This window comes from Lepisosteus platostomus, chromosome 7 (assembly GCF_059453375.1).
Source record: "Lepisosteus platostomus isolate fLepPlt1 chromosome 7, fLepPlt1.hap1, whole genome shotgun sequence".
Taxonomy (NCBI): Eukaryota; Metazoa; Chordata; class Actinopteri; order Semionotiformes; family Lepisosteidae; genus Lepisosteus; species Lepisosteus platostomus.
In genome coordinates this window covers 20,126,534-20,151,663 of record NC_142617.1, presented here as the reverse complement: position 1 = coordinate 20,151,663, position 25,130 = coordinate 20,126,534, and the positions used below count along the sequence as shown (strand labels likewise).

The 25,130-nt window shown below is 41.4% G+C and overlaps 1 protein-coding gene across 10 annotated transcripts in view; it reads left to right on the top strand.

The window, feature by feature from the left end:
• The window catches only part of fndc3a (fibronectin type III domain containing 3A), a 113,130-nt gene that overhangs the window by 40,662 nt on the left and 47,338 nt on the right, over positions 1-25,130 (top strand). For 8 of the 10 annotated variants that reach the window (XM_088639651.1, XM_088639650.1, XM_088639656.1 and 5 more), the window contains 4 exons: positions 9,044-9,119; positions 21,103-21,179; positions 21,509-21,743; positions 22,784-23,074. In XM_088639651.1, the coding sequence (XP_088495777.1) occupies positions 9,044-9,119; positions 21,103-21,179; positions 21,509-21,743; positions 22,784-23,074 (679 nt within the window). Of the gene's footprint in view, positions 1-753; positions 1,324-9,043; positions 9,120-11,102; positions 11,148-21,102; positions 21,180-21,508; positions 21,744-22,783; positions 23,075-25,130 lie in introns of those variants that run through there. The other 2 variants (XM_088639660.1, XM_088639659.1) reach the window with 2 other exon arrangements.

Sequence of the window (25,130 nt, the reverse complement as noted above, 5' to 3'; positions counted from 1 at the left end):
AAAAGGCATAGTCCTGATAAAGATAGTACACTGGTGCTTTTGGTGCCATTGGAAACGGTCACGCCAAGTGTCGAGTCCCCTACTCCTCAAGGCCTCATACAGAAAATAAAGGATATTGTATATCTGTAGAGGAGACATGGTTTATTTTTGACAGATTGTGAAATCTCACCTTGTCAGCAGACCGAATATTAATCAATAGCACAACAGGTGTTACTCTGATCAGTCCAGGACAACATAAGTTATATTTATAGAAAAATGTCTAGATATATGGTCATCCTTGATACTGTAGTGCAGTAGCGGGAAACAGAAGTTCACTGTCTGTACCTGCATATGATAAGTAACATCCATGTGTTAATAAGAATATCATGAATATCCCTAGTCTTTTTTTTTGTTTGTTTTAAGCCATGTCTTGTCAAAATTCTAGGCTTTTGTTCAGTTGTACGAAGGCACCTGCTATTTCCCTCCTCACGTGGCACTTTGCTTATCCTTTGTCAAAGGTGCTGTTGTGACCCGAGCAGATATTAACAGTAACTCGTTTGCCTTGTCCTGGGGGCTATTGATGACCGTATAAATAGAAGGTACTGGGGCGTGAGCTCTGAATGAGAGAGCGAGCGAGGGAGGGAGAGAGAGCACTGCATAGCAGTACACGTCAGCCGACAAGCGTAGATGGATTTGGCTCAGTCTGAACAATTCATGTGGAAGTAGAGCTCCTGATACCTCTGGGAAACCTGTTACCTTTTCTTTCTCTCTTTTTTTCTCTCACCGTCTTTGGTTTTCTTTCATAGCCTCTGGCTGCTATTGGTAGAAGAAAGGAGGGGGAAACATAAGCATTTTTACTGCGTTAGTGAAGAAGGCTTTTTTTCCCCCCCTGAAGTGATTGACATTGATAGTTTTATCTAGCTGCAGATGCGGCTGCAGCTATTTGTTGACTCAGTTGCCATAGAGACGCAACATATTCATGTGCGCTAGCTGGGGGAGAATGCACTGTACACGGGGCTAATTTAATAGGAGAGGCTCGGCTTGAAGCTCTGCACTGTAAGTGATGGCTCCGATGATAATTGGCTGTACCTGCGGCATCCCATCTCCACATGTCATGTAAATGAGGAATGTTTCAGGAGGAACTCCGGGCGTGATTCTTTTTTCCTTTGGTGTGGGGGCTCGGAGAAGTCAGGCCTGATGCCTTCGATCCTGGGTCGGATTGCCTCGTTGCTTTGTGAGCGGGAGAGGTTGGGTCCTCCTGTGTGTTGTGACTGCTGAAGCCCTGAGCTGCCTTTCCTGCATGTAGTAAAAGCATCTGAATGAAACCAAGTGATGCGGGCGACAGTAAGTGGCTGTTTTCTTCAATGTGCTGTTTTTTTTTCCCCGTGCGTATCTGTTTCTCTTAACATCGAGTGGACATCAGTTGAGAGCTGAGATTGGAGCTGGCCTGCTGAAGAAATTGTAGGAATTGACGAGCTGGTGAAAGGGCTTGAGGATAAAAAAAAATAGGCAAAACAGAAACCACAGATGGGGGAACAGCTTAAATTTAAATTAGACAAGACCTCATTCACTTCAACCCTCACACACACACGCCCCAGAACAGAGACACGCTCATCCCTGCTCACAGAGTGGGAGCTGCAGATGCCCTGTGGCACAACAAACCCCCTCACCAGCCTTGCTCTTCATCTTCATGAATGGGGATTCTGATGGAGAGCCTGGTGCCAGTGTCAGCGCAGGAGGAAAACTGCTGGATGTTGTGTGAAGTCAGATACTTCACTGTAGCTTTCCGACAGAAAGCGGAGGTAGAATTTGATGCCTTTCAGTTATTTTGTTGGTGTGTGCCAGGGTTGCCTGTTAGGGAAAGCAAAAAAGGTGGCATTAATAGCCCCAGAGCAGCAGCCAGCAAAAATGACCTTTTGTTTTAAGTTTCTGTAGAAGAGCAAATTTTGTTGCATTAATAGTACACTGTATTACTTTACTCTTCAACAATAGTCTTCCTAATTTAATCAATTTAAGTTCATTTTTGCTGCAACTGCTTCTAAAAGGATAAAGGGATTTTGCACAGGAAGAGGGCTTCGATTCAAGTGCAGCAGATGTTGACTGAGTCTCCTTAGTAGAAGATTAATGCGGTGCTAATAGCTCATTAGCAATCTGCTTTCTCATTCAGGATCCGTCTATTGTGTGGCGTTTTTTTTTACTGTGGTCGTTGGAGAGGAAGTGCATGCTGTTTGCTAATCCAGGCTTTATTGCAAAGGGCAAGAAGAACTGAAACATTGTTTTTTGAGTCATTTGAACAATACCCAGTGCCCAGTTTCCTTTTAAAGTTAAAAATGGCATCTTTTAAATCTGAAGTTTAGCAGATTTATAACTGTCCTGCAACATCTTTTGATCTGTCAAAGTGTTAGGCTTTCTATGCTAATTAGTACGGTGGTTACAATGAAGTGCCATTAGCAAGAGGTTCCTGGTTACCCATGCAAAGGCAGCCTGTATGTCCAACTGTTACAATAATTATCTGTCAAAATAAAAGCAATATTTAGGGCTTTTTGATATAGCCCTATAATTTGATATGGAATATAAGAAAAGTTACAAATGAGAGGAGGACATTCAGCCCATAAAGTAGCTCAAAGCAAATATATCTGAGGTTCATATCCAGCTGTTTTCTTTAACGACTAGTGTATCAGCTTCCCTCAACTCTTTGTGTAATTTGTGTAGCTGTCTCTGTAGTTCAATTTTGAGGCATCTGTTTTTTTTCTCCAAAGTCCATTGGGTTGACATTGTTTGTTTTCTTGCAGTCTTCTTCAAGTAGTCTGTTTAAGACTAAAAAGGTTCAGATCCATCAGCCTGTCAGTGGTGAACATTCTCTCTTTTTCCCTTGGAAAGCACATCAGTGTTCACGTGGTTACTTTTCTCTGGACTGATTCCAGAGCAGCAATATCTAATATATACAGTATTTACTGTAGTTTAATTGTACAGCAAATTCTAAATTATGCCTTACTAGTTAATTTACAATTTTAGCAGAGTATCCTCCATCCATCCATTTTCGAATCACTTTATCCAATACAGGGGATCAGGGGAGTTAGAGTCTATCCTGGCAAGAAACGGGGAAAAAGCAGGATACACACTGGATGGGACACCAGTCCATCACGGGGAACACAGACAAGAGCACAGACACACACTCGCTCACACCAGGCCCCATTTTCCCAGAAGTCAGTTAACCTACGTGTATGTCTTTGGACTGGGGGAAGAAACCCCTAAAATACGAGGAGAACATACAAACACCACAAAGAGGCAACTAACTGATGCAGCACCATTCTGCCCTACAGAATATCCTTTGATTTCCTTTTTTTGCTTTTAACCATATATACTTACATTCTTTTTGCCTTTTTATTGCTACCTCACATTGTCTAGATCATGTAAATGATGTGTCAACATAAATGTTTTTTTTTCCAAAAAGTATTTTGTTTAAATTCTTGATTTCCTATCTTTTGCAAGATTTTTCTAAGTAATCTTGAATTTTGTTTGCAGGTTCTAGTGTTTATCAATCCTCCTATTACAGACCATGTACTGTACATACTTCACTGGTTTTCGAACTGTACCTGAGTAGTGGTTCTAATACTGACCCCTGGAGTACTCCACTAATTGCACGCGTGTCTCCTTGAATACCTTCTGCTTGCATTTTTCTGTGATTCTAAATGCTCTTTGTGTCCATTATTGTAGTTACTTGTTCACTAACACGTACTGTAAGGCCCCAATTTAAAAAATCTGTAGATTTGGTCAAAGAACCTCAAGCAAAGATGTACAACATGTTGGCTTCGTGAAATCAAGAGTAAGATTGAATTTACATGTTAATTGATTGGATCTGGGCTGTCTGATTATTAGACGTGGGGCTGCACACGAGAAGGATCTTTTGCTCTGGAGCCTGGTTTCCAGTAGAGAAAGAAGTCTTGAATCAACACTTCACGGGTTAAGAGCTGACTGTATCAATTAACATGGGCCAATGCGGAGATAATGTAGTTAGAACTATTTTTTGGGATTACTTGGGTTATGGGTCTATAAGAAGGAATAATGATGCAATTTTATAGTTTTACAGTACTGCAGTTATGCAGTCTTGTCACACCATCGTCACTAAACTTAATTTTGATCATTGCATCTTAACTCAAGGACTATTGAGACATTTTTCTTATTACTAAAGTCATTATTGTTCTGCATTTTTATTTCTTCAAAATAGAAAAAAAATGAGTGGAATTTGTAACAAAGTACAGTGAGATCAAGCTGTGTCATCTCTGTAAACCATCATATGAGTGAGCACACTAAGGCAGCTTGTGGTGCTCTGTGCAGAGACTGGCGTAGCTACAATTCTGTGTAAATAGTAGCATGAGTGTACTAACACATGCCTAATCCATTTTTTATTTGTGAAACATTAGGTATGATTTATTTATTAATGACTGAAACATAACTACTTTGGTAGTTTTGGGGCTAACAAAAAATAGTTAACGGTGTTAATTAAAGTTAGTTAATTGTTACTTAATGATGACTTCTAAAATAGTCATCGAGTCCTCTGACTCATAACTTGCTTATGTTTTAGTCCAAGTATTTGTATCCTATGTTAAGAACTTCAAGTGTCTGACTCTTTTTAAAGGAATATAGTTTATCAACTGTGCTGTTATACTGTTTAGATTTGTTGCAAGGGCAGTTCTTGAGTACTTATCAAGAAGAAAGGAGGGTGTCATGGTGGTGCTTTGGTTAGCATTGCAGATTCACAGCGCTGGGGCCCTGGCTTCAATTCTGGACCTATCAGTGTAGAGTTTGTATGTACTCCCCACATTCATGATTCGTTCGGGTGCTCTGGTTTCTTCCCATAGTCCAGAAACCTATTGGCAGGTTAATTGGATTCTAGGAGAATTGGCCTTAGGTGTGTGAGTGTCTGGTGCCCTGTCCAAGGTTTATCCTGCCCTGCTCCGCTTGTTTGCCTGGGTAGGCTCTGGCTCCCCCATGACCCTGAATTGGAAATAAATGGTTCCCAGGGTCACTCTTTTAATATCGTGGGTTTGGCACTCTTTGGGGCTTTGTAGGTATGGTAGGTAGTGTGAGGTAATTTGTCCATACTTGAGAATTCAGCTGTTGAATGTACTGTCTTAGCTGATGTATATTCTGACAGAAGTGAATAGTGCTCACTAGGATGGTAGCTCTGTCAGTCATTAATTATACGTTAACATGATAATAGTTTCACTTATGGTAGAGTTTGTAATTTTAAGACCATTTTAAGTGTTTGTAGTAAATACAGCTCTAAATAGGCAGAACTGTTATGATGTGTTGGTGCCTCAACACCAATGTGTTTGTCCCCAGAAGAGCTGTATAAGTCCTGCCCCGTATATACCATGAATCACAGGCTTGAAATATATTTCCTTTTAGCTGTGCGATTTATTAAAACTGATGAGTAGAAAAGTTTTGACCTCTTCCTGTGAGTAAAAGCATCGGACAGTAATCTTGAAAGTCTTCCCAGAAAAGTGTCTCAACTTCTTCGAGATGAAGCTATAGATGGCGCAGCTGGAGTTCTCAGAAGGGCAAAATTAGCTAAGCTTGTTCATTCCTTGACAACCAGTGAAATTTTGCATTGAATAAGGTTTTGTGTCGTACACTTTATCATCTTAATGCTATGAACAATGCTATATAGATTTAACACAAATTTAAGCAATCCTATATGAAATTAAAGGTTATTTTTATATATTAAAATTGATACGTAGTTGTACATCTGCAGCTGGAATATCTGCATCTCCTTATGATAATGTAAAATGTATTTGCATACAATCATAGGAAGATGCACAGCCTTTAGTAATAACTGTCATATTAATTGACTGCATCGCTCCTGTTTTGTTGTCATTCTAGCTGTCATTCACACTGTTTTATGTTATCATCTAGGAATGAAACTTCTACCAGTTTTACATGAATTGTAATATCACCTTACAGAAAGCCCCTATTGATATATTCAGTTTCCTGCAGCATCTTATATATAGTCTTTCGCAAAATGGAATCATATTTCAATTTCTGAAGGACATGCATAACTGTCCAAAAAACTGGCATGAATAAGAACCTGTTGCCAAACCATGGTGACAATTTCTGATTAGTGATCTATAAGGATCTCCAATACAAGCCAACATCAGATGTTAGATACCTTGTTTTGTGTTAGTTTGCTGGAAAGTAGAAACATTAGTATGCGCAATTTGCCTTTTTGCTTCAGCAGTGCAGTTGCACAATTGAATTCTAAACTGGATCTGAATTCCATGCAGTAAGTCTCATTTCCTCTCCCGCTGTGAAAACAGGGAGGGATCGGTCTTCCCCCAGCTGTATCCAGCTGTATAATTGCTTCATTAGTATTCCGAAGGTCTGCCTTACCTCTTCCCAGGGCTCTGTCTCCTTAGCTCTTCCGGACTAAAAGGGGGGCATGGACCACCATCAGCAACAGGATTCTCTTTCTCTCCCACGCAGATTGTCGGAGAACACTATGGGTTTATACAAAAGAGCATTCCCCCACCCACCCACTCCTCGTGAGCTCCGCAAGTGTTCGGAAATTTCTAACCAGAGTGTGAAGACGTGCACGAATATGATACACCCACACAATGTGTAGCTGGAAACAGCCAGTGTTTTTTTAATTAAAAAAAAAACACAGCATAATTCTTTTCCTCCAAGTGGAAGACTCAAAGGAGACTTGCGCTGTCACGTTTCTTATGTGCGTTTATTTAGAAGCGTTCATGGAAAAACCTTGGCATGTAGCTGTGTTTGGCTCACAGCTTCAGAGGGCTCCTTCTCACAGTCATGTGGAAGGTGCTTTTCTCGAAAGCTGCTTTTTGTGTATAGAAGAGGGAATGAACTGCTGTTGCCAAGTTATTTGCCATTATGACCAGACCATAAGGCAGGTGGCAAAGGCCCATTTAAATCAAGTTCTTGGTCCAAGACTAAATGGATCAGTTCTTTTGGCCTGTCAGGCTAATCCTGTAGGACAGGATTAAGCTCAAAAATGTAAATGTTAGGTTTTCTTTGGATTGATTCTTACAGGTTTGTAATTTTGTGATCAAAGCTGTGAGCAATTCTAAATAAGGTCTTATGAATGTACTGTATAATTTGAACAAAACCTCCCTTGATTAAAATTCCCTTGTTTTTATTCAACAAGCACACGTCCATTGAATTTGCTTACTTCTGTTCAGTCATTTCTTTTTTCTTGTCCACATTCCCAGGAAGAGCAAATGGCTAAATGTTCATAGGTTTGCTTTTTTAAGTTCATCACTGCCCCTTTGATATGTATAATAAATATTCATACTGCTTGCATGTAATACAATGTGTTTTTTCAACATTCTTTTTAATTTTCCAAGCATTTTAAATGTCTTGAATGGAATATTTTTGTTTCCTTAGTTTCTGCTATAAAGGAATACACTATCTAGTAAAATGGGCAAAATTGGACAGAAAAGTGTGCGTAAAAAACACTTACCTGTGATACCATAATTAATTCATCTCATATGGAGATGTCTCCCATATCATCGCTCTTTCTTTTGTCATTGTTCTAACTAATTTTCCTATCACTGCAGTGCACTTCTTTAAATTTGCAGTTTTAAGTTTAGACTTCTGTATGTAACCTTACCAGAAGTTGTAAGTAAATATAAATGTGCCATGTGTTCTATTTGTATTCATTTGATGCATCAAACAAATAAATCAGATTAGGACTTGCCCTTTTTCCCCTGTAGTTCTGTGAGTATGTAGATCTGGGCTGGGCTGTCCAGACCTGGTCCTGGTGCTGGTGTGTCTGTACGTGTTCTGGGTCTCATTAAAGCAGCAACACCTGCATAACTGTTAAGCCAGTGATAATCAGATTTACATTGATAAGAAGAGATAAGAGATCAGTTTATTAGCCATATACAATTTCTTGCATTAGGAATTTGTTTTTTCACATACCCCAGCTTGCTCTCCACAAGACACACAGGCACACAGACAGGGAGAGAGAAGCTTGGGGTCAGAGCGCAGGGTCAGCCATTTATATGACACCTCTGGAGTAGCTGGGGTGTTAAGGGTCTTGCTCAGGAGCCCAACGGAGTAGGGGTCCTCTGCTGGCCACGGGATTTGAACCGGCAGCCTTCCAGCCACAGGCGTAGATCCTTAGCCACAGTGCCACCACTCTGCAAAGAGCAAAAGGGTGAGCTGGAATGAAAACATGCTGACACACCATTCCAATCCTCAGGGACCAGGATTTCCTTTCTGCAGTAGTCAAGTTCCATTGCTTCCAGAACGTGAAGACCTTGACTCCTTGCAGCATGGTTAGGACCTACACAAACCCTTGTGTGTTTAGAAAGGGGACTAGAGTAGACTAGTTCTCTGTGAACAGGCAACCTCCTGTAGAATTAAAGTTGAGGTCCACACTTTCTCCCCCGTGTTATTTAGTATCAGGTGATACTTCCCCTCTTCAGGCAAAAGCTTATGTTCCAGACGTTGTATAACATGTTACAAATCTGCACTCTCAGAAAACCAGGCTGGTTTTTATTTCTATTTGTATATGCAGGGTCTGGAGGCATGTTGAGTGTGGCAATATTTCCCATTCCAAATGCAGCAGAAAACTAGCTACTGATACTTTGTAGATGCCATAATCAGGTTGATAGGTAACCTGGAACCTCTACCTCAAGTCAGCTGTGAACCTCTGAAATGACTCTGAGGGATGTAAACTGTCCAGGCATTTGCATTCACCCCAATATTTCATTTTGCTTTTAAACCCATGCACAGGTTGTTGTTTTAAGACTGGCTGCATACCCCTTTTTCTCATTAAAATCCTTTGTCAGGAGCAGATCTGCTTCTAAAAATGATGGAAGTGTAATTCTAATTTCCTTTTACATTCTGGCACAAAAATTGTAAATAGTTACGAATACTACAGATTGGAAACGGACCACTCAACATTATATCGGTGATTCGGATTTGTGGGAGTCCGTCTTTATAACGGAGCACACACATAATCAATTAAACATGTCAAATTCACTCTTAAAAAAAGGTTTTGTTAATTGGAATCGTCTCTCTCCCCTCTTCCCAGGTGATCTTAGTGCAGGTGAACCCCGGCGAATCCTTCACGATACGACGCGAGGATGGTCACATCCAGTGTATCACAGGTAGGCCCTACCCCCCATCCCTTCACAAGCCAGTCACTACCAGTGATTACACACAGAAAATACATGTTTTTTAACGCCGTGGGATTTTGTGTTCGTTTTCAGTTTCTTATTTTATGGGAGGTTTGTTATTTGGGAAGAAAAATAAAAGCCCAAAAACTGAAACTGGTAAACTCTTTGCTCTTCTGACATGTGTCAAGTTAGTTCCCTTGGAAATGATTCCTACACAGATCCGTAATTTGTCTGCTGTCACTTTGCAGTATGGAGTAGGTAGTTATCTTTGTTCCGGCATGCCCATTAGAACGATCCTCTGGATGGTAATAGTGAAGAATGAAAACTGTTTTTGTTGAAGATGAGCTAATGCTGAAAGAGTGTCATGTCCGTGGTTTGAGCCTTTGTTCATGTGCTCCTTTAATTTCATTTGTTATACATGAATGGAGACGTCTGTCTCTGAATCAGCTGAATCTGTTCTGGGGTAGCGATTGTTAATTATTTTGATTTGTGCGGTCTGTTCAGAATCATAAATGCTACATTATTGTTTATAGGTGAAAGCACGTTGCTATAAGTGTGTTCATGTTAACTATTTTTTTTAAATGCACGGAGACTAAGCAACCTTTTTTCTTTATCTTATCGGAGCTTCCTGTGCAGTGGTCAAATGCTGCGCATTGCGAAGTCACTGTCTTTGTGTTGTAAATGAGTGACAGCCATGTACTTTACATTATTTAGATTAATTCAATAAATGATTGATGTGCAAAAACTGAAGATAAATGGTATGATGTAAACAAAGAACCAGAACATTCCTAGGAAAATTGAGAGACATGATGCTTAACTTTACGTCAACTGACATTGAGCCTTTGAATTTATTGACTGTTGTGCCGAGACGATTGGACTACTTTACTAATTTTTCAATACACTTCCACCTAGTTTCCATTTGTGCCCTCTGGTTCATGTTCCTCATTTGAAATAATAAACTGTTGTTTATTATTACTAGTGCAAACACAAACATTGATAGAATTCCTCAGTGCGCTGGAGTTCAATTCCTGGTTAAGATTTGCATGTGTTTAGGTGGATCTTAATTAAATGAGTTGTGAAGTATTAGTAAGTATTCTCTTCCCAATCACTGAGGTTGAGTGAATCAATTTAAATTGTGTAAATAAACCTGGTAATCCACAAGGTCATTTGTGATTTCCTACAGAAAACTACCATACAACATCAAAACCAGAGTTCATTATTCAAGTTCTCCTTATTCTATGTTTGCTAATAGATAATTTATCTGTAGACGAAAGTTTGGTCTAAAGGACTATTGGTGTGAAAAAGTGTATTTTTTTTCTCTACATTTACCTTCACCTCTTTTTCAAGTCTAATCCAGTGGTCTGAGTTTATTATTGGTTCTGGTGGGGATGTTTATACTTGTGGTAATGTTGATCCATTGTTTTTGTGGAGCAGTCTCCAGTACTGCACATGATAGTATGAGGAAACAGATAAGAAGGATGGTTGCAACAGCATATAAAATCAGGAAGAGAGGGAATTGTATCATGTTCACACTTAAGATATTTATTAGGAATCTTTATCGAGTTGAGAGGTCATCTGCCCTCTACAGTGGTTTAATTATCTATGAAAGAACCTGCATCTGGCTTAGATTATTGCATTTGCTTATTAGTTTCAACTAAAAACCATACATCACAACTATAATGCAGCAAAACTTATAAATATTGGGCATGTGTGCCTCCTCAAAAGCAAAAGCATAGATGTAGGAGGGCTTTGGCTGTTTCTTTATGATCCTGTTTGTCAGTTCTCGATGGGTTATGCTTGTTTCTGTGGGCTTCTTGATCTCAGCAAGATCCTGCGATGACGGTTTATAAGGTTTGAGTCAGGGCTGTATAGTCTGAACCTGTACCCCTCCTCCTCCTCCTCCTCGCCTGGGCACCAAACTCATTATCAGTAAACTAAGCGAATAGAAGCTGTTCAGGTCTTTCTGTTCTGCAGACTGGAAACAACGCCATGAAAGAAGCCTGCTCTTGAGTGCCGGAGGTAACAAGCCTGTCAGCATGTTCTCATCTCCCTGACGCTGATGGAGGATGAGTCACTGAACAGAGCGAAGTGACACAGGGAGACAGAGAGAGAATGTTTTCTGTTGAACTGTTCGGGGGGGGGTGCAGGAGAACGCAGTCTCAAAGAGAGACAAAAACTGCACCATTTCAGCAGTAATATCATTCTTGATATAATGAATTTAGAATGAAAACATGTCTCTACAGCATGTGCATGTATTAAATATTCCTGTTTGTAATGGTGAGGTTTCAGAAAAGGATGCTGGTGAAGGAAAAGTTTTAAGGATGCCACAGTGTACTGTTTATATGATGATAACCACAGTAGCAAAATTACAGCCTGTCTTACTTCTATCTTCTATCTTACTATGGTTCAGAACCCTTTTTTACATATTTCGCTTGCAATGTGTTTAATGAATTAGATTACCCATCCATCCATTTTCTAGCTGTTTCTTCCAATTTAGAGTCTGGGGTTATAGCCTAGGCCAGCAAGTAATGGATACAAGGCAGGGTACACCCTGGGTAGGATGTCAGTCCATCGCAGGGCAGACAAACACATAATAGCTGGTTTTCCTAGAAACTACTTAACTAGTATGTCTTTGGACAGTGGGCGGAAACCAGAGGACCTGGAAGAAACCAATGTGAACATGGGGAGAACATACATACTCCACACAGATAGCACCCCTGTTATAGAATTGTATCCATGGCCCCAGCACTCGAAGGCAGCAGTGCTAACCACTGCATCGCCATGCCATTATTTATTTGGAAATCCTCTTATATGACAGCTAATCCACAGAATAACTCAGTACCATCTATCCGTTCTTTTAAATCTTCCAGGGAGCTGCAGAGGTGATGCTAAATCAGAGAGAAGGGGGTCAGTGGTCTGCTTGACACTTGATTCTTGACATCAGATGCTTTCATTTTTGTGAATTTATATCATTATGTAAATAACTGCACTGTATCTCAATTGATGTAGAACATGAAATCATTTTGATATGATTCCACTAAAGCATTCTTCCAATAACTACAGTTTTTTAGTGCCTTCCCACGTCATTTAGAACATGTCCACCACATACCTTATGGAGGAAACCTGGGTTTTGAAAACCAGCAGAAAGAAAAAAAAATGGTGTTGCATTGTGGTATTTTTAAGGAGGATGGGTCTCCAGGTTAGGAATGTATGAAAGATCAGAAAGGAGCATCCATTCGGCCCATTTGGTAGTAGTTAATTGATCCAAGGATCACATTCAGCTGTTTCTTTAAAGACGTCCAGGTACCTGCTTCAACCTCATGGCTGGGTAGGTTGTTTCTCATTCCCATAGCAATTTGTGAACAGAAGGGTCTCCTGTTATCAGTTTTAAATGCACTTCCACATAAGTTCCACTTGTGCCCTCATGTTTGTTAGGGGAAATCTGAATTTCAAAGATTTCCCACTGTTCGGGACTAAGTTTCAGTATTCTGGTTGTGTAGACGTACCACGGCAAAGATCTTGCCTTCGTTGTAAGCTTGGATTGAGAGATCTGACCTAAATGAATGGGGAGCAGATGTTACAGCCCCCTCACCACAGCTGCTTTGTGTGAGACAGACAGGAGGCCTTGTGTGGTCAGCAGAACGCTATGCCATCTGTGACAAGACAGACCACAGTGCTGCCAGCAGTAGAAGCATTAAAGAGACTGTGACAAAAAAAACCTGAACTCGTCCGTCTTCATTGGTCTTTTAACACCTACCAGATTGTTTGTTTCAGAGACGCAAAATCAGAGTTTGTTTAAAGATTCTAGCAAGCTAGGATACAATTATCCCAAAAAGTTGAATGTTTCTAATTTGTTTTTTGACTTAAGCTGCATTGCATCATTTTTAACACGGTTCAAACACATTAGGGAATGGTCAGTCTGTAGCAACCACAAAGCGGTATGCTGCAGCAGACATAATGAACTGAAGATGCTTTGCATCTATAGTTTAAAAATTAGTATTTGTAAACTTGCAGGGGAAAAAAACAGGAAAATTGAAAATTCTGATTGTTTTTGAGCTATAAATAAAGCATTGTGTTTCAGCGGGTTTTCCACACGATTTCAGCTGTTGCTCAAGGTCATTTCAGCCTCCCTCTGTGTGGGCGCTTGGTGCTTCAGAGAGCTTTGTTTTCTCGTTGTCGCGACGACGCTCTTCACAAGGAAGATCTGACTCTTCACCAAAGCGATGGCAGCGCTTGCGATGTCACAAAACCCGAGGACGGATGACCGGCCTCGCAAGTGGGCGACAGCTGAGAACATCCAGGCCGGCCACATGCTTGAGGGAGGGAAAGTGTGACAGTGTGCTTCTGCGGAAGGTCAGCAGGGGCTGAGTCATGCCATGAAGACCATTTAGAAATGGCAGGTAGCCCATTCTTCAGATAGAAAACTTGAGAGTAGCTGCCATGAAGAGCATCTTTCTTTGTCAGCTTGACGAGGAATGCTGGGATGCACGTCCGATAAACTGTAAGGTGACGAAGTGTTTAATGTGAATGAGTGCTCACTGGTGGCAGGAGGCAGGCGCTGTTCATTGACAATTCTGCAGCCTATTTTAAGAATGGGCTTGAGGAGATGAGTCACCCGCAGTATTTTCAAAGCAGTCCTGCACTACCGGGTGACAGGCTGAAAACAGATTTTGACAAAAAATAAGTGACACAATTCAGATGGTTCTCTGGAAAGCAAACATTTGCTGTCTTAAGTGACAAATGCATAAATGTTCTTCTCGGATTCACATGTTTAATAAAGTTTAAGATCTGCAGGACTGGGTCCTAGGTTGTTTGGCAGTGGGTGTTTTTTTTGCTGTTTTCCGTACCTAACTGAAATGCTGAAACCTTTTGAAGTTTTTGAAGGTGTAAGATGTACTTTAGCCAAAACAAAGAACCGAGATGTTTTTTTAAAACCTTCCGGACAGAGCCTTGAGATATTCGGATAAAAAGCTTCGACAACAAGACAGTACCAAGCACAAAATGGGAGTAGCTACAAGACACAGTAGATTCTGGTCGCTAGGTGTTATGCATCATGCAGACTCTATTACAGAGGCTTCATGCTGAAGGATGATACTAACACCATTAATTCTTGAATCACAGCAAATCAGTGGTCTGTGCAGCTTCTCAGCCATGTGTAAATGAAATATCCCTAGTTGTTTCATATGTGGTATATAGTAAAAATAACTGTCATTTCTAAATTTAAAAAAATGTCCATCCCTGGTAGCATGCGGATATAGGTATATGAATATATATTGTGCTTCAAATGGTTCTCTTCTAGCAAAACATTTGAATGCCACATTCCCACCATCGTTAGTAGTTCAAGCCAAATGTAATGGTGAAGAGTAAAAGTATATATTTTGTGCATTACCCAGTCTCAGTGCAGAGCCAGATTCATGTCAATATTCAGAGAACCTTATTACTGGGGCTTCCCACTCTTATCAGACCTGGGGGCCGTAACCCAGCCTTGTAGGATGCTTGCTAGGCAGGATTATGGTGGGGGGAAAAAAAGGGGTTCACAGTTTAAGATGAAGACAAAGATATTAATGTTCTGGTTTTGCTTTAAAAGGGAAGTTGTTTCCATTTTAAATGTTCAGAGAATAGTAAGATGTTATGTAAGTTTAGAACCATGTGGCCTTTTAATTCCTCATGATTGATATTTGCTTCTGTTGCATTGAGTGACTGGAAACCTTTAGAAAAGATATCGGTGAAAAGATTGTCCAATGAGTACATTATACTGACCACGGGTTTCCCCCATCCCAATTTTCTGAGAAGCGGCGACAAGCAAGCAACTGCCTTTTCAAAGTTCTCAAACTTCTTGAAAACAAAACACCTTATACTGTCGGAATGATGTGACCAGAGAGTAATCATTTTTGAATGTCATTTTTTCCCATTTTTTGTGCACGTATCCCAGCTCTTTATAAAGAGCCCATGGGACAGACGGCTCAGCTGAGCTTTGCGGCTGATGAACATGAAATTAATTAAATGCCCACAGAAGGATACTGCTTGGGGCTTGCTGTGAAGTTTGGGTTCCTGACTGTTCTGCAAGCTGTGAAAAGATTTCTGGACAGAAGCCCTGTCAGGAGGCCATTGCTGCCTGTGATTACTCCTCTCTGTGTGTCATCCTTGTGAATATTTCATCCCGGATGCATAGAAGAACATTAAATATGCAGACAGAAATTTGAAAAGCAGAAGCATATCATAATCGGTGTTCTTTGCTGAACACTCAGAATGCTTGGGCTGTCTGCCCGTGGTCTCATCCTGCATTAAGGCTGCAGGTTGCACTGACATGACATGTATTGCTGGGAGTCGTCTGCAGTGAGAGCAGAAGTCTTGAAAGAGCACTTTATATCCTCTCCATTTTCCTGTCATGCCGTTTCTCGTTACAGTAACCCATTATGTGTGCCTTGAATAATTCACAATGGGTTCTGCTAAGATCACCATGCCAAGCAACTAGACCAGAAAAAGTCTGTACATACAGCAAGGAGCAGATCAGTGTGACCCCCTGGTGAGGGCCCTGGCTGTCCCCTGCAATGACTCTTTCACTTCAATATAATTTCAGACCCTGCCCTCTTGTAGATATCCCACTCACATATGAAGGGCACTTCTCAGTGCTTTTATACTCAAGCATGGTACACGTTTTCTTTTCACATCGTTGCTTTATGATGGCAGAATTTGAGACTGTGGAGTCTTGAGAGGCATACTCTTCTTGCGGTCAACTTGGTCTTGTGTGGGCAGAAGGGAGTGCAGGGCTTGTTTTGAGAGAGACAGCCCTTTAAAACTAGAGCCTGAGTAATGCCAGTGCTGATAAAAGACCTCATTTTTCTCCTATCCCGTTCAGAGAATCCTTTTCAAGGGTTGTTTCTGTTGGAATGAAACTTAAGAAAGGCAGTGCGTGAGAAGTGGTAGAATAGAAAAGTCTTGTGGAATTTTCCTTTTCCTAAGGGGTTTTAGCATTGGTGAAAGGCCAATAAAGTTGTTGGTGAATGCATGCTGAATAGTGAGAAAAATCGGTGATTTGACTGGTTACTGTTGTATAAGAGTAGGCAAGTGATGTTTAAATGCTTCAGGAAATCCTTACCTGATGCAGTAATGTGAAGTAAACAGACTATGAATGCGTGGCCATGAAATGTTCATGAATTGTGCTCTTCTGGAGTGGATATGGAAATATTGCTTTTCAAAACACCTTCAGTCCTGAAGCTAAAGTGTGAAAGCCGCTGTAAATGTCATCAGCTTCGGTGGCCAGTTGAAGTGCCTCTTTCTCATTGTCAACTAAGTGGGTTTAAAGAAGACTCCTCTTAGTACTGCATACATTAACAGTCGAGCCTTCATTGTGGGCTGTCTCTCTTATACATGGGTTGACACTGTCATTCTTTGTGGGATGCTTGAAAAATGTATAATGAGGAAGTTGTGCACTTGTCTCCTGTAATTCCTCATCCTAAGCTAATAAAAAAAAACCTTAAGGATGGACTTAAGATATTAACAGTTCACATAATAAGTCAGATGTACACTATGCAGTTTTTTTTAATCCAATTATTAATGCTTTCTTTGAAAAGGGCAAATCTTTTTAAGCAGAAAACTGCTACATCACAGAATGTATTTTTTTTAGTTTGGTGTCTTATGTCTAATGTGGACATAATGTGGAGTTAATGGTAAACAGCTGCTCAACAGCAAAGCAGATAGACAAAACAAAGGTGGTTGAGTAGACATGTCAGGAATACTGTATACAATACTGGTCTCCACATCTTGAAAATATGGAGTAAATGTTTAAGAGCAAGCAGTCTCATCCAAGACCATGAGGAACGTATAAGCATTGAAGTTAGCGTCTCCTTCTATTTTTGTATTAAAGAAGAAAATGTTCCTCCCTGACCCTAGGAATATTTTTTACAGAAAATTAATGAAGCTTAATGTGTGGAATAAATGTTTCTCAGGCTGCGGAGGCTGCCATAGTGGGATATCTGTGGGATATCGCCAAGCTCAGCTTGATGCTGTGTTGTCAAGTGTGGAGATCTGATCTGCTCACAATATCAAAATATGCTCTTTAGTAGGTAGCTGAGGGGTAGCCGTGTCTTGGGGTCTGTTTGGAGACACCTGAACCGATTTAGCAGGGAAGCTGCTTTGGACCTGAACGTAGGCCTTTGGGGAAAATAGGATTTCAAATTACGTAACGGAGGACCTTGGCTTACTCTGGGATGTGAGTTCCGGGCAACCACAAACCTAGGTGGCATACAGAAAGGTGAGGTCTAATAGTCCTCGTTTACTACACATTTCTTCTATGTGTGTTTATCTAAATGTGAGCCTAATCAAGATGGGAGACATTGTGATCCTGTTAGAGTGAGACTGCGAGTCATCCTTTTGTAGTGTGCGTTCTGGCACCCACACCCAAATTCCATCTGTGGTTGGACTGAGGGGAGAGGACTATGACTTTTCATTTTTTGTATTGATGGAAAAAAAAATGGAGGAAAAGAAAATCCTGCTGGGAGCAAAAGGCCAGCAAAATGCCAGTTAAGAGAGATGCCCAGCAACACGGGCCTGGCCCAGTACAGGAGCACGCACCGCATCCTGGGACCTTTGCATGAGTCAGCCCCAGGATGTGGGGAATGCATCTCCCCTATCGTAACACGAGTTGGAGCAGCTGAACAAATGCCTTAATTTGTTTGCCCTTTTTCGTATTTATATTTTTTGATTGAGGAAGCTGGCAAATAGGCAGCTGTCTACCGTGTTTGCGGAGCTGTGTCACAGCCAGGAGGGGGCCTGGGTATGCCCTCCAGCCCTTCAAACTTCTCTCAGGATCGCCAAAAGAGCTGGACAGGCCAGCGTCTCCGGGCTGCACTTTGTGATCTGGTGTTTCCCTTTTCAAGGTGTGCTCAACTGGGAGACAAGAGTGCAGCTCTTGCTAATCTATCCTGCCAACCCCTGTGGGGAAAACCGCAAGTCCCCTGAAGGAGGGTGGGGAGAAGAAAACACTTTTCAGTAAAGAGTGGGTAGGAAGTTGCCTTGACCTTTTCTCTCTCAACTCCCCCAGCCATCGAGCGGGCCTCTAAATATTGCTGGTGACTTGAGGTTCATCAGTTCTGCGGCTATTTCTAGCAGCTTGCTTCTATTGATTGATCTTTTTTTAAAACCGCAGGCTGGTCATTGTTAGCTGGCCTGGCTCGCCACGTCAGTGATGTTCTCCCATCATTCGGACAGGCTGTGGCCTTTTGTGTTTGATCCTGTCAGGGCTTTTGCGTCACTGATGTCTATCGCGTTCGCTCCGCGTGATGTCAAAGTGTGGGTGTTGTAGCTCTAGACATGGTTAACCTAATGTGCCGCAGTGAATCCTGAGCGCTGAGCTCTCTGGGGAACAACAGGGAAAGAATGATTCATCGCTGCTCACATTAGACTAATTCTAAGTATAGCTGCGCTCTCGACCTGTGCTTTTCTAAAAGGATTATTGAATGCCCCCCCCCCCAACAACATCTCTCTGCTAACATGAGCAAGCAGGGAAAGGGGGGGCCCATGTCTTTAGTTAAGAAAAGCAGACTTGCTTTGGATGAAAGGTCCAACGTAAACTGCATCTTTTTCCACATCCCCAGTGTAAGTAACCCCTTAAGTTTCTGTTGTCATGCACACTTAGCAGTTTTGTCTTATGCTTTTGTTACAGTGAGGGGGCGACGAGTATATGTATTACACATCCACAGTGCTTCTGGAGCTTTCACTGTCCATACTCCTCTCGATTCAATTGGTAAAAACAGGCTAACTATATGTTTTGATATCAGAAATCTGTAGTGTGTATGTTTACAATTACAGTGGTTAGATATTTTCTCCAGCGTAAGAAATTCTTATCGTAGGCTAAGAGTAGTAGTGGACAAAAAAAGTGGGAACACCTTTTTAAACCAGGGATGCCAAGCATATTGAAATCAAGGACTCATGTGTTTTGTTTTTAATTCTTTTAATACCACAGTCCTGGAATCCAAAGAGCAGGGCTTGGGTATGAAATGAACAACTGACTGACTAAACCCTTGCTGATAATGGCCAAGCTCGCTCATGGGTGCCCGGACAGTAGTAGTCTCCGGAGTGGAGAAAGTGGCTGCTCCCTCACACGACTTCCTCCTGTTCAGCCACAGCAGTGCTTGGTCATGCCCACTCACGGCAGCTTTAACCCACGTTTGCCCTGTGGCACAGCCTAATATAAACAGATATACCACATTGGAATATTTTCTTGAGATCCAAACTAGTACTCCAGATTCCTCTATTTTGAACCTGGCATCTCCCCTCCATAACAATTACACTTTATTGTCTGTAGAAAATTGTACTCGCCATTGGAGATGTGAAGTTTTCTGAGTAGAATACTTTCTGCTCAGATTTATCTGCTTGTATGAGGAACGAGAAAGTAGCAAAGAGCCCATAGATATTGATTCCCAGTCCAGCTTGCTTCCTGTTAGTCCAAGACCCTGTTTTACCTTTAAGTACTGATGGTATTTGTACAGCCTCCGGTTAAAAGTTAAAATATTGGATTCTTATTTTCTCTGCTCCTCCATGGGTAAATCTTTTAGGCTTCAGTAATTGCAATTCACCTTCAGACTCCCCCGTTAGTCCCTTAACGAGATCCTGTCTGGTGTTGGAGAAGAGAAGAAACAGTGAATTTGACAAGTTCTTCTACTCAAGGGTGCATTCACATTCATCCTGGTTAAAACTTTCTTTTTTTTTGCTTCTCATATCTCTTTATTAGAGATGTGCAGTTTAGGAAGCTACCAGAATATGTAAAACATTGTTAAAAAGTTGAGTCATTTGCTTAAATATTATGGGCTATGAAAATATTTTTTCATTGTTAACAGCATAGGTATATATATTCGGTATTAGGTTATAAACTGTTTGGGAACCAATATGACTTGTAACTGAAACTGAAAACCAAAGTATGCATATTGTTTAAAAATAGCCAGGAAATTAATCAGTTTTTATCTTGGTCTATCCCTCCAAGCTAACATTGAAATTAATAATGTATTTAAAAAGAAATCATTACTTGTGATTACACGCATTACATATGATTTCTATGTGGTTGTCATTTTGCTGTTCCCACATTTTGTCATCAGAATTTTCAAGAAATCTTTCTTCTGCATTTGGGATTCTGGGCCCTGATGGGCAAACAGTTTGAGAGCAGCAGTTTTATATTTGTATTTGTACAGTTTTGTTTTCTGACAAATTAGTGGTTAAAACTAAGCTTGATATTTTAAGGAGTTATTCACTGTTTTCAGTCTTTGCTTTTCTCTTAAGCCAAGGAATGGGTGAAAACATTATTGTTTATAATTTAAACATCCTTTTTCTGCTGTGAAAAATCTTGTTAAATAGCCTCCCACTGAGCGTTCAGCACGTTCTGTATAACCCGAGCTTCGTCCAGCCTGTGTGGTGGCGATGGTTCTTTACAACTTCTGTGTGGAGTTTGCATGTTCTCCCTCGATCATGTAGGGTTTTGCTGCAGCTCTGGCATCACTGGGCAGAGAAGCAGACCATTCAAAATCAATCATTTGTGGCATTACAAAAGATGTGTCTTGGTACCCGAGTCAGAGATATTAACATCTTTCTAAACCGAGTGGTATAGGAAAAAAGGCATTGAAAATAATCTGCTCTGGTGTAAAGTTAAGGTGAAATAGTTGGTGAAAACAAAATAGACGACCCATACCAAAAACATTTGCACTTCAGATTGTGATATATCTCCTTAGTAAAACAGCCATGTTTCCATATCAGGTGAATAACTGATAAGTTGCTGCTGCTATCTGAAGTGTAAACGCCTGGTTTCCTTAGAGGATTTTAATATTTGCACTACACATTATGCAAGTATTGTCTGGGAATGCTAACACTTGGACAGAAGATATTTTTAGCTCCACAGATGATGCACTCCCGTGTGGCGTGCGACAGATGCATGTGTTACACATGCACACAGAAAAGCGCTGAAGTTTCCGTTTGTGTTTTCCAGGTCCAGCTCAGGTACCGATGATGTCCCCAAATGGTTCAGTGCCTCCAATATATGTGCCTCCTGGATACGTCTCGCAGGTAAAATGGTCTGTCCTACCAAAAAAGTCTGTTTCCTTTTTTTTCTGGATCGGGTGTGTTTTGCGTGTAAAGAAGTTGATCCATCCAAGTCTCCCTAAGCTGTCTGTGGAACAGAGCACTACCACAATAAAATAAGCATAAAGCCCAACTGCTAGATCAGGTCCAGTTCATGGTGAGTCAGTGAGCAGTTAACATGTTTTCACTACGCAAGTGTTTGGTTCCTCAAAACTGTTGAAGACCAGGGTTTCAGAGCCCTGACAGGACATTGATTTGTCCACCTCTAGCCCCTGACATGGCGTTTCTGCCTGCTTCCCCCCCCCCCCCCGCAGATCATCGAGGAGAATGGCGTGCGGCGTGTCCTGGTCTTACCTCAGCCGGAGTTCCACCCCGGGAGCCACTCGCCGCTGCACCCGCCACCCCACCCGCCCCTGCCCGCCTTCATCCCGCACCCCGCCATGATGCCGCCCCCCCACCACCACCTGTACTCCACGGTGAGCGGGGCCGGCGACATGGGTACGCAGTACATCCCCCAGTACCACGCGGCGCACGTCTTCACCGAGCAAGGTGAGGCACCATGCCGCCCCAGAGCGCCTGACTTCCGCTTTGTGTGGGCTTTACCCCACGAGAAACAGGACACCATGAAACAGTGAGGTTTCAAGGAAATCTCGGAGTCTAATTGAAGAGTCCCAGCTGGCAGCCTCCACATTTTGAAACATTGAGTTTGTTTTGCCTGTGTGGCGTTCATCTTTTCTAAATGTGGCCACTGTTGAGATGGGTACAGTGAACCTTACATACATGTTTGTAATCTGAGTGCTTAACCATTCCTTTGTCATGAAGACAAAACAGGTATTTTCACATCTCTTTCCTTGTTTGTTGTAAATCCCGTATAGATGAGAGAGCTGTGTTTTGAATTTGAAAATTACCAATATTTCTGAAGGTGTCACTGAGCCGGAATATAAAGGGTGCGGTGTGTAAAATATATTTAGGTGACCCAACACCACATTCAGTAATCCTGGTCAAGTTTTGGTTAGGTTTCAGTTAGGGTAACACATAATAACCCCACATTTATATGACCTCCTTTAGCTCTGGAGGATGTCAAAAGTTAATAAACTGTGCATGAGGTCATGCCTGTTTGGAAATGTAGCAAGAAAGTTAGGCATAAGTAAAATACATACAGTATTATTGTAAAAAACACTTCCTTGTTCAATGGCCAACCCTGAAGTACCTGTCTTGTTGCTGTTCTTTTTGAAGTTGGTGTTTAGACGGATAAAAAATTACCTGAACAAGTGAGCTTGCCACTGTATTTGTAATGGTCTGGATTCATTTTCACGATGTAAACGAAGTTTGGAGAGCCTCTCAGTTTTGATCCCGTGACGACAGCGTTTTTTTGTTCTCTTGACTCACCACGTTCCCTCATTAATGGATGTAAACCTCAACCTTTGGAGAAGGAATGTAGAAAATAGCTTCTAGATCCTTGACTTTTAAATCTGTATCTTTTTAAATCACCAGGTTCATTGATCTTGTTCTTGCTGTGATGCATTTGTAGCATACAGCTAGCTGGATGATTCACAAGCTGACTTTCTTTATTTGGTTTTTGTCCTCAGAATCTCATTCTCCTCATGGAAGACCGGCCTTTGTTCACCGGGATGAAAGGACCAGTAAAACGTACGAACGTTTGCAGAAAAAGCTCAAGGAGAGGCAGGGGGGCGGACAGACAAAGGACAAATCAAGCAGCCCCCCCTCGTCCCCACAGAAGGATGGCTGTGACTCCCCAGTGGACATCCAGAACGGTCTGGCCAAAGGACAACAGTCGCCAAGTACAGCAGCAGGAGAGGCCAAAGTCAAGCAGATTGGCAAAGTGAAAGGCAGCCCGCGCATAGACCCAGAATCAGAAGGTATGTGCTCATGCTTACGGGCTAGTGCGAAATAAGCCTGGAGTCAAAGAGCCTCAGCCAGCAGAGAATCCATTATCAGAAAGCGGGTTATTCTAGGTAAGGATCATGGCTATCCTGGAAACACAGAGAGCAAGATGGGACTGCTCCCTGGACAAGATCACAAGACAGGACATGCTTACGCAGAGATGGACATGCCCTTTAACCTAGTCAGCATGTCTTTGTTAGTAGAACTAGTTGCCACACCACTATACTGCCCTCATAATAGTGATTTGACTTTAGCTTTGTTTTCATTCATAGCAAGACAAGCAGGTGATTTACAGCAGGTGATTAGAACAGGCCCCTCATTTAAAGGATAGTACCCTTAGAACTGCAGAATCATGCTGTACGCCTTCATGCGTCATCATTGCAGACTGAATGCTTCAAGACATGTTTCTCTTTTCTGCCAGCTGCATATTTTTCTTTTTTTGGCTCAGTCTTCACAATTGCACACGAGCCAGCTACCAAGAAAAGGCCTTAAGAACAAACACCTGTTTCCAATGTTCAGATGGGGGGAGTCATACTAGTGCCTTCATTAGTCTTAATTATATTGAGTCAAGCAAAGTCATAAATCACAGAAACTCACAAGATTTTCTGTAGCCATCTGGCTCTAGGAATTGGAGCTCAGACGTTAAAAGTGGCTTAGGTTTACGGCCTTGTCTGTGGGCAATGCAGGGTTTTTCACGATAACAGGGATGCAGATGGAGTTCTCTTCCTCGAGGATCCCACAGCACTTGACTGATGAAGTTTCAGCTGAGGCAGCACTTGCACATTGAAACACAGTACAGGAAAAGTAGATCTTTAAGGGTGAACATGGAGGATTTAAGTAGGCCTGTTTTTCTAATGATCGAGCTTTTAGTTTTTACCTGTACGCTGATAGCTATGACTCTACCTAATTGACATAATAGTTTGCTTGTGTAATGGACATGGTCTGTTTTTCTTTGTTGGAATGAAAAGTGCTGTATGAATGTAATGAATCAATTAATTAGAAATCTCCAAACAACAATCATAAGATGATTTGAATCAGCCTAGCAGGTTTAAGATGGCAATTCAAAGTGAAATAATTCCAAATGCCTCTGCTGAGTGTTGTGCATAGTCTCTTGGTATAAAATCTAGCCTACTCATGTTATTGTGCTGATATGAAACATTTTGATTGAAGATAGCTTCAATCAGAGGGCACATTTTCTACAGTTCAGATGTAAATTTCTATTGAGGGACGTTGCCATAAAAGCACAGTTTTGTGTGGTTTCTTTAAAGCTTTTGGTCATATTGAACATATATTTTTTTTAATGCTGGGATTTAAAACCCTTACAAATGCAAAACCCAAACCCCCAGGATTGCTGGATATTTCTATTTTGATTTTCATTTTAATGCACCTACTTCTTTCTAAGGGTACATTTACCAGCATTCGTATACTATATAGTGCGTTAATATTGTAACTCATGAGTAGACTTTTAGAGGTTTTTTATTGATCCCAAATGCTTTTGGTTATTTTTATAGTATGAAACTCCCCTTCCAACTTTTATTTCAGAATAGGATTTATATAAAGCCTGTGCCCCCTGGGGCTGCAGGGGGCAGGGTGCTGTTGATGTACATTGATGTTTCAGCAGTGTTCCTGTCTGTTATTACAGCAAAGGTCAGACCATATTCCTCAGGCTTTCATTTTGTGTGTGCTGTGCAAACCAAGTGAATGGCAATCCATTTGTGGCAGGAAAATTGAAGTTTAGAGCAGAGTGGTATGCTCTATTTTGCTAATGTAGGTCCGCTATTATAAAACTGTTTGCCATATGGACTTAACGTTGAGCCCCTTTGCTTTGCAGTGGAAGCCTGGTCACACCTGGATCTGGGTGATCAATTAGAACAGCATCAGGTGGAATTTCAGCCACGTGTCAAAAAGTAATCATGGAGGATAAATGGAGCTTCTTTAAGTATGAACTCCACAGTGCCAGCAATCATAAGCAAAATGATTTCTCAACAGGGGGTCTGCTGTGAAAGTGGGTCGTTACTGTTGGCAGCAATA